This window comes from Heteronotia binoei, chromosome 5 (assembly GCF_032191835.1).
Source record: "Heteronotia binoei isolate CCM8104 ecotype False Entrance Well chromosome 5, APGP_CSIRO_Hbin_v1, whole genome shotgun sequence".
Lineage (NCBI taxonomy): Eukaryota > Metazoa > Chordata > Lepidosauria > Squamata > Gekkonidae > Heteronotia > Heteronotia binoei.
The window spans coordinates 41,590,128-41,600,412 of record NC_083227.1 but is presented as its reverse complement, the minus strand read 5'-3'; the positions used below and the strand labels follow the sequence as shown (position 1 = coordinate 41,600,412).

General features: G+C 44.2%; 1 protein-coding gene across 1 annotated transcript; it reads right to left on the bottom strand.

The window, feature by feature from the left end:
• Positions 1-359: 359 nt before the first annotated feature.
• LOC132572368 (1-acyl-sn-glycerol-3-phosphate acyltransferase alpha-like) lies at positions 360-8,494 on the bottom strand. The gene is made up of 6 exons (XM_060239299.1): positions 8,217-8,494; positions 6,999-7,132; positions 5,087-5,259; positions 4,133-4,228; positions 1,500-1,572; positions 360-621 (listed from the first exon to the last, which is right to left on the bottom strand). The coding sequence occupies exons 1-6, from the start codon at positions 8,399-8,401 to the stop codon at positions 479-481; spliced, it is 804 nt and encodes a 267-aa protein (XP_060095282.1). The 5' UTR covers positions 8,402-8,494; the 3' UTR covers positions 360-478.
• Positions 8,495-10,285: the final 1,791 nt, after the last annotated feature.

Below are 10,285 nucleotides of genomic sequence, written 5' to 3'. Positions count from 1 at the left end.
AAAGTTTTCTCACTATAATATGTAAGCTAATTAATTTTGTCCATTGTCTATTATGCTTTTGAACAACATTAAGGTGGGCAAACAGACCCACAAAACAGCTTTATATTGAATCAGGTCTTTGATCAAAGTCAGTAGTGACTGGTTGTGGCTGTCCAGGGTCTCAGGTGGAAGTCTTTCACATCACCTAGTATTTGATCCTTGTATCTAGAGATGCCAGGGATTGAACTTGGGACTTTCTGCATGCCAAGCAGATGCTCTGCCACTGAGCTGCAACCTGTTCTTGTCCTAATTGTCTTTTCCTGGCATCTTCTTTTACTGTGCTGTGACAAGTAAACGTTCATACACAGACACTTTTTAAATCCCTGGTTTCTGAGCAAACATTTACATTTTTTTATAGTTGAAAATGATTTTATGGGTCAAGGTGAGGGGGGAGGAATGGTTTCTAAGTTTCTTGGCAATAGATGGCTTCTTTGGTGATTTATTCATGCTCTCTTGTGCCTTCTGATATCTCATGGAAGGAGGAGAGCATGGCTTCCCGCACACGGTCTGTGAGTTCTGGGACATCAGCTGAAACAAGCCCTTCTGTCTTCATTGGTGGGAGGACCCGGATTGTCACTTGCCCTGTAGAAGAAGAACCCAGGAACAAAGGAACTGCTATATAGAACCAGATGTGAAACCTGTTTCCTATACTCAATGGCTAACATACCTGAAATACAGTTAAAACTGAAATGTCCATTTTGCAAGAACAATAGACTGTCCCTGCCAAGTTGGAAGAGTCTGATTCTTCCCTATCCCACTATCTTAGAGGGGCCACAGCTTTGGAGCAGAACCACAGTACTAGCTGCAGTAAGACATTTCCAGTGAAAGGGACTGAAGGGCAGTAGCTAATAATTTCCTATACCTAGGGCAGGTTTCCAATACTCTTCATCTTCCCTGCTGAAGTCCCTCCTCTCCCCAACCCCCACCCTCTCCAGGCACCTTCCTCAAAGTCTGCAGGTATTCTCCAACACAGAGTTGGCAATCCTGCTCTTCTGTTTTTTTTTAAATTGAAACAAGTTTAAATAAATAGAGGATAGGTCAATCAATGTCCATTAGCCATGAAGACTAAATGGAGCCTTCATATTCAGAGGGAGTGTACCTGTAAATGCCAGTTACTGGGGGTAACAATAGAGAAAGGCTTTGGCCTTTGTGCCCCTGCTTGTTGGCCAGCTGCTCAATGAACCTTGTGGGAAACTAGATGTAGGACTAAATAGACTGATGGCCTGATCCAGCAAGGGCCAGGCTCATGTTCTCATGCTTCCTCCTTGCTTTTCTACGAGCTTCTGAGATTAGGGGGGGAAATCTGCTTCAGGAGATGAGGCAAGCAACCTGAGGAACAGGTGGAGAAGCAGGATTGCTTACTGCATGCTGAGATGCAATGCACTGGGATGCCTGTATTTCACAATCCAAGTCAGCACCTCACAAACCCATTTCCATTCCATTCCACTCTTACCACTTACCTGGAATGAATTTTTGGATCTTCTTGTTGAAGAAAGGTCGGTATGAGGACATCACCACAGGAATGATTGGGACCTGCTGTGCAAAGCCACACAGTTACAACTCTTTATCAAATTTCTATTGATCATTGAGTGGCCTTATTCTGATTGCTGATGTTGTAGGGGTATTTTTTGCCTGTTGTTTTATTCTATCTCATTTTGTATGGTTTTAGGTGACTTCTTTGTTTACTGAGATTCTAAACCATGCTTTCAAAACCATGTATAACAAATGTAAAACAATTGAAATACCAATAAGATACTGAAATATTAATGAACATGATAGCAGCAATACAACAGTAGATTAAAACAATAGCAGGACTTAGGGAGATCTCAGTTTTTGAAGGCAAACATGAAACAATGCCTATAGGGAAGGACACAAATGGGTTTAATGCGGAAGTAGGTTGCCAATCCCCATTTAGGGACAGGATCCCCCAGTTGGGAGGCCCTTTCCCTGCTTCAGGATAATCAGAAAGCGAGGGGAAAGGAAAATGTCTGCTGGGCACTCCGTTATATTTTAGAGGATACAGGCTTATAGTTATTGAGACTAGCTAGATATGGATTTGTTCTCCCTAAAAGAGGAGTGCAATGATGGCCTCCTTTAGATTGCTTAAATAAATAAAAAAGCTCTTGGTAGAGGGCCCTAAAAAAGAATAAATCAACCCAGCTGGCCAGTGCATTGCTTTTATATGTCACTGCCAGCAATGGGTATGGATCAGCAGGCGTGGCAGCATGAATCTGTTCAAATGCCCAGTCTGGAGACATGGTTAAAATTTAACTAATGAAAGCAACTGTGGTGAGAGGCAGCCTTGAAGAGCTCAGGTACATTGTTATCAATATGAATAAATAGCTAATATGGAAGACTGCCCTGATCTGGATGGCCTAGACCAAGGGTGTCAAATATATGGTCCACGGGCCATATCCCACCAAGGAACTGTCCCTCTGCTGCTTCCGCTATCCTGTTTCTTGCATTGCAGCTCTTTTACATAGTTTCTCTTATTTCCTGCTTCACAGAGGAGCGACAGAAAGCCCTCCCTCAGTTGGCTGAGGGTTCCTCCACATCCTCTTTTTCTGGGGGAGAAGGACGACGAAAAGAGCCAGAGAGAGAGAGAGGAAAATGGCATCTCTTGACAGCAGACCAGCAACGTTTTATTCCGGGTACAAGCTTTTGTATGCCTGCACACTTCTTCAGAGAGAAAGAGGAATGGAGTTCAGTGTTTAAGACCAACAATGTTTTATTCCTGGTATAGGTTTTGTGTGCCTGCACACTTCAGAGAGGGAAAGAGAGAGAGAGGAAGCGGGGAGGGAAAGAGCAAGCCATTTCTTACAGATGGAGGGGGGGGGGAAGAAACCTAACAGCACAGTTTGCATTCTTTATTAGAGGAAGAAAACAAGAGTCCAGCAGCACCTTAACAACTAACAAAATTTGTGGCAGGGCAGGAGTTTTCATGAGCCACTGTTCACTTCTTCAGATGTAGCTAGATTAGAATGTGAGTCCATCGATCCTTATATTGTGGAGAGTGAAGTGATTTCGGATGCCAAATTACAATAGTAGGCATTGGTAATGAGAGAAGAAGCCTAAGTTTCATTTCAGTCCAGGAGGATGCTTTGCCTTGAGCTTCATTATCAGTTGCAATTCAGCAGTGTTTCTAGTTTCCCTCTGAAATCCCTTTATAAGAGACTGCTGCTCTTAGGTCAGCAACTGAATGTCCTGGAAAGTTAAAATGTTCCCCCACTGTTTTTTCAATGACGTGTTGCCTAACAGCAGTAGAAAAGAGCAAAGGTCAAGTAGCACCTTAAATACTAACAGAATTTGTGGTAGGGTATGTTCTTTTGTGAGTCACTCCTCACTTCTTCTGACATTTCTGTTTCTTCCTTGCATCCTCCTGTACAAAACTGAGACCTACGTTTCCTGTCACATTACCAATACTGACATCTCCATGCCTTTCACCCTTCTGCAAGCCTGCTATTGCCATTCAGCATCTGAAATCATCTTTACAAAGTTTATGTATCTGGTATCTCATGTTACATTTTATGGCACACATGGCCTGGCTGAACAAAGTGACATTTATGTCAAATCCAGCCTTCGTGACAAATGAGTTTGACAGCCCTGGCCTAGGCTAACTTGATCTTGTCAGATCTCAGAAACTAATCAGGGTAGGGCCTGGTTTGTATTTGGATGGGAGACCACCAAGGAAGTACTGGGTCACGACCCAGAGACAGCAACTGCAGTTCACCCCTGAAGTCTCTTTCCTTGAAAACCCTATGAAGGGGTCACCATAAATCAGTTGTGGCTTAATGGTACTTCACACAACTAGGGTTGCCAGGTCCGCCTGACAGGGGATGGGGGCGGGGTAGAGTTGCCAGATCCAGATTGGGAAGCTCCTGGAGATTTGAGGATGGAGTCTGTGGGAGACAGATACCTCAGTGGGGTACAGTGCCAAGGGCCACCCTCCAAAGCATCCATTTTCTTCAGGGGAACTGTTCCCTGTAGTTTCGAGATGAGCTGTGATTCTAGGGGGTCCTCAGGTTCCACGTGGAGGCTGGCATCCCTGACACACACACACACACACATATGACTGCGAGGTAGAGGATCTCACCTGAGCTTTCACAGCCAGATAGAAAGCCCCATGTTGGAATGGCAGCATGGTGGTGTAGTAGTTTTTGGTGCCTTCAGGAAACACCCAGATCCGCAGCTGGAGGAGAAGGGAAAGAGAAAACAGAAATGACAAGTAGAGATCAACAGTACAGTGTTGCAGGGTGTTTTGAATGATGTTTTGATGGCTGTTGGTTTTCCTGTAGCACTATGTTCACCAGAGACTGACAACCAGGGACGCTGCTCTCCTGAGCCATTATGATACTTAGTTTGGCAGAATTTTATGGAAATGTAATGCAATTGTTGGGGGATTAGTAAGGTTCTCATTCTCTCTCTCTCCCTCCCTCTCCCCCCCTCTCTCTTTCACACACACACACAACCTAGAGTCTCTGGACATTTCTGGAGAATTGGGGGTGTTCCCTGGGGAAGGTGCGGCCTGAGGAGAACAGGAACCTTAGCAGGGTATAATGTCATATAACCACCCTCCCAAGCAGCCATTTTCTGCAAAGGAACTAATCTTGGTCATCTGGAGATCAACTGTAATAGTGGGGGGTCTCCAGGTGCTACCTGGAGGTTGGCAACCCTAAATGCAATCATGTTGCTATGCCCATTGGAGTTTTGACAAAAAGACCTGGATAAGGATGTACATAAGGTAATTACAAACACATGATCCACATGACTGATTGCCACTAGCTCATCCACTTACTGATTTCTCTAAGGAGACTCTTGTCCTGCTGTCAGCATTGCAACGTTAAATAGAGCTCCAAGAACATCCTTCAAGAATCCATAGATATGAGTTTTAAATAATATGTGGATGGGGTTGGTATTTAGTTTGGGGGTACCAACGTGAGTGTTGGTGAGCCCAACTCCTGATCCTGTTTTGGTCTATGTGCAGGGAGGCAGAGACTCTGATTTGGCAGGTGGTAGCTGCGCTGTAGGCACACGGTTCTTTACTCACATTGTCCCGGATCATGGTCTCTGCTACTGCTGTCATGGCGCGGGTGGTATCTGCTACCTTGTTGTCAATGATAATGAAGCCGCTCAGCCAGCAGACCACTGCCACCGTCAGCATGTAGAAGATGTCTTTTGTGACAATGAGGGTGGATCGCCCTGGCAAGATCTGAATCAACCCTGGGTTAGATATAAGGAAGCAATTCAGAAAGTGTGGTCAGTTGTAACCTCCCCACCACCACCACCTTCCTTAGGACAGCACCAAACCAGATGAGATAGTGCCTGGAGCTCCCAGTGTTGTCCTCATTTAGTGCAGTAGTCAGGGATGGAAGGACTACTGTAGGGGGATGGATTGGGTCTCTCAGGCCATTTTTCTGACCAGTGTTGGGGAGCTATGGTTTGCTCCATTGTGTACCCTAAGATGCAGTTTGTACCATATTAGATTTGGGCCAAGGTAACTGGGTTCAAGACCCCACTCAGGTAGCAGGAGATGTCTGGCCATTGCAGGAAACATGAACTAGATGGACATTCACTATGCTTGTTATGTTAATGCTATGCACTGCATTGTCTGGACTATTCAAGTCAGGAAAGGTTCTTCCCCACTCCCTTCCACAAGAAGTAAATCCGGGGGAGTTCTTGGGTGATAATAGTGATGACAGGGGCAGCTAAATTTCTCTTTAGATGATGTTTTGGCTTTGCTCAGGATCTAATTACCACATTTAGGATGGATTACAAAATAAACAAGTTCTTTGTCTACTAATGTCTAAAACTGATGCTTTACGATGGTACACCTGAACTGCCATTAATCATGATACTGGCACTCCCTATTTGATTGTACCCACTCATGTTCACCAGTGTCAATCTCAGGTTAGTTTCAGAAGCATAGTCATGTTAGTCCAGAGTAGAAAAACTAGATTAGAGTTCAGAAGCACTCCAGTGACCAAGGATTGGGGGGGGGGCGGGGGGATAAGTTTTTGAGAGTCAAAGCTCCTTTTGTCAGGTATTTGTCTCAAGTCAGCCTCAGGTTATTTTCTCTATAGGTCTGACGAAAGGAGCTTTGACTCTCAAAAGCTGATACCCTCAAAATCTTGTTGGTCTCTAAGGTGTTACTGGCCTCAAATCAGTTTCAGGTTATTTTCTCTGTAGGTCAATTGCTTTGCTGATAGCAGACTGTGGTCTGGACCATACAAGGCTGTTAGAGGTGGGTCAACTAGACCTGCCTTATAGCAAGGGAGTTTCTGGGCCTTTCCAGCAATATGAATGCGGGGGGGGGGGGGGGTGACAACATGTGCAGCATGGTTTTACTCTTGAAGATGGTTTGGAATATTCAATGGGAACCTGCCGGAATGAACATGTGACACTGTTTTTTTGACGTCAGCTGCACTAGCTTCCCATCTGCTACTAAGCCGAATTCAAGATGTTGTTTTTGACTTTTAAAGCTGTTTGGTCCAAATTTCCCGAAGGATGGCTTTCTGCCACTTCAGCCTATCAAGGCTATAAGGTCATCAAGTGAAGCCTTCCAGAGGGTAGCTGTGCAATCTGATGCATGCCCAGCAGAGATCCATGGGAAGTCTTTTCAGCTGCTGCCCATCTAAAGAACTCCCCCACATCCTCTATAGCCTTCACAGAAGGATCTGAAAACATTTTCTTTTTTTTTACAGAAAACTTTGAATGATTAAATGACTCTTTGATGAGATAATGCTGGCTTTGGCATTCAATTATCTTATACTGTTTTGACATTAATTTGAAACTTGGCTGTGTTGTACTTATACCAAGTACATTTTCTTATTGTTTATATCCAGTAGACAGACAGACAGATATTGGTGAGCTGCCTTGGATATCTTTGGGTAAGGAAGGTGGTGCAGAAGCCAGCTAGCTAACTAAAAAAAAAAAAGTGATTGATCGTGGTGCCAACCTACCAAGATAGTCCACGTTGCTCTGATGATTGGCAACCATGACATATGGCCCTTCCAGGTTTAAGTTCATAGCATCCTGTACGCTGATCCTAATGCCAAGAATGTATTTCAAAGGCAACATTACGAAACGGAGGACTCTAAAATAAGGGGGCAAGAACAGATACGTTTTACATAGGCCATGCAGGTGAGAAACAGGAAGAATTATATAAGCAGGGTGGTAATCCAGTACTGTCCATGTGTGTGAAATCCTCCATTGATACAATTTGACAGCAGTCACAAGAGTCCTGGGAATCTTAGCATTTATTTTGCTTTTTAAATACATATTTCTAGCACAAAGAGCCATTACTGAACCCGTTTTTGAGAACGGCAGGATAGAAATCTTAAACAAACAAACAAATATGAACTTCAATTGCTTTATGGCAGTTCAGTTAACTGTTGCTTCACATATATTACCCCCCCTTAAAGTAATTGCTGTGGTTTCCTGCATATTTTCCAAATACAATTCAATATGCTGCTGTTGTTTTTGTACCTTTGAAACCCTTCACAGCCTGGCTGGGACCTGTGTACTCTAAGGACTCTCTCTCCCCCTATGAACCATGTGACATCTCCAATTCCAGCAACTCTTCCTTGTGAGGGAAGTAAAATCAACCCTAGTGTGATTCTCAGGCCTCTTCTGTGGTGGCCTATTAAGTGGAACACCTTTCCAGACACTGTTAGAAATGTGCCTATTTTAAAAAAAGAAAGTCTGCAACAGCAAACTCTTAGGGAGGGTTTGGGGGTATTCATGATAATACTGTGCTCTGCTGATGTTTTAGATACTGGCTTGTTGTCCAGTTTTATTCTCTTGTACTATGATTTTATTCTTAGGAATTTGGTTGGTTTTAGTTATTATATCCTGCTTTGGGTCTCGTTTTTCCAGAGAAAGTGATGCTTGAAGTATTTGATGGAACAAATGTTTTCCAGCTTGAGGTAGTTTCCCTAAAATTATGTTCCTTTCCCCCCTTCACTTGAGCAAGATTGCCGCTTTGAAAAGAAGGACTGTTTGCCTTTTAGCTCCCTTAAGTCTGCTTATTAACCATGCTAGAGTTCCCAGCATTCATGCAGAGTGGCCAGGAGGCCTGGAGAAAATGTCCTGTCCCTTTAACAGCCGGGGGCTTAATGCTTGGAGCTGAAGCTTTTCATGGCACAGTGATAAATAAATATGAGCAACAGTTTACTTACCTCATATTTGCCACATTTCTTCCTTGGAGAGCCACAACAGGAAGCACGAGGAGGGACATGCCCAGCATCCAGCCAATTAAAAAACAAACCCGAAAATAATATCGAAAAGTGTTGCTGTATTGATAGAGGAGCACGGCTCCGATGAAGAACAGAATAAAGTTGGTGAGGGCTAGGGACGGGGCCATGACGGCTCCGAGCAAACAGCACCGTGGAGCTGGCCTCCGTGCAGCTCGCCTCCATAAAAGTGTGACTATGTCGACATTGCAGAGATCCCAGCAGCCTACCTGGGTGTGGGATACCACAAAAACAACATGTTAACACAAGTACAACCAGTCAGGGGAGGATACTCAGTTTAACTTTCATGTTCACGCTGGTGGGGCGGGTGTGGGAGGCAAGGATTTGCATAGGGGCCTAGCATGTAACTTTTGGGAAACAAAGCAGAATAAAACTAGGAGGGTGCAATATTCTCAGTCCAGCAGCCGAGATGCCAGAATGTCATTTAGTCTGACTCTAGAAGAAAAGGAGGCTGTATTTTAAACACAGGAGGCTGTATTTAAAATACTGGATGTTGCTTGGCCTACTTATCTTTCGCATTCAGTTGCTATGACATATCACAGCAGTAATAATAACTAATAGTATCACATTAACAAGCAACTATCACATTTTAATCCTGCTATACTTACCTGGCAAGGGAGACACCTTGATTTTAATCCTGCTGTCTTTTCAAAGGGTTTAGGGCAGGTGATATGGTTCTCCCTCCTGTTTCCCCCCCTTACAACAGCCCTGTGTGGAAGGCTGGACTGAGAGGAAGTTAACTGGCCCAAAGTCATCCAGCAATTTTTATAGCTGATCAAGGATTTAAACTCCAGTCTCTCTAGTCTTGGTCCTACACTAACATTTACTTCACATGATAATAATTTCAGAGGAGTAGCTGTATTAGACTATTGAAGCTAAATTAAATAGCAATCCAGTGACACCTTAAAGACTAACAAAATTTATTCCAGCACAAGCTTTTGTGAGTCATAGCTCACTTCAGTAGATGCAGGAAGTTGCATCTGTAGGAGACATTTTTATGTATGCAGCCTCTATACCGCTCATAAAGTGAGATCTATACTGCAATAAAAATCTTCTAAGGTACCACTACTCTTTGACAGCTCTGTGATAATAGCTATACAAGGTACGTGGGTTTATGTGCAAGTGCCTTCATGTTCACATGTACGGTTATAATTAATTATTTTCCATGCCCCTGAAAAGGCTGTATTTCCTCTTTCTTCCATACCCACTAAAATGCTGCAGTTCGTTTGCTGGAGCAGGGGTCCCCAACCCCCAGGCCACAGACTGGTACCAGTCTGTGGCCTGTTAGCAACCCGGCCATGGAGCGAGGCAGAGGTGCCCCACCACCCCTTTCAGGGGAGGCAGACTTGGAATGAGGCAGAGCAGCCCTGTCACCCTTTCCACCCACCTGGGTCCCAGGCAAGTGGAAGGGGCAGTGGGGCAGCAACCTTCACCTACCCCTCATTTAAAGACCCACATGGGGGGGCAGGGACAGGGTGGAGGGGCAGCCTGAGGCAGCAAAAACCCCGGCACTACCACCCCACTGATCTGTGGAAAAATTGTCTTCATGAAACCAGTCCCTGGTGCCAAAAAGGATGGGAGCCACTGTACTGGAGTATTGCAGGTGTTTTGTCTCAGATGATAACAAGCCCTTTAGCGATCTTTATGACTGTGAGCCTTCTGCACATCAAACATGGCAATTCTGAAAGCTACCTAGAATTGGAGTTCAGAATTTATGTACAGATTAAGGTAGATTTAAAAAAATTATCTTGGACCGCATCCTATCACTTTTTTCTACTAAACTGGATCATATCTTCTGCTAACTCTTCTGTCATGGGGGGAATGACTTTTTCTGATGCAGAAATTGTTCCTCTGATGGGGAAAAGTCTTTATTGAAGGATATATACGAATATATGAAGCTGCCTTATATTGAATCAGACCCTTGGTCCATCAAAGTCAGTATTGTCTACTCAGACTGGCAGTGCCTCTCCAGGGTCTCAAGCTGAGTTTTTTCA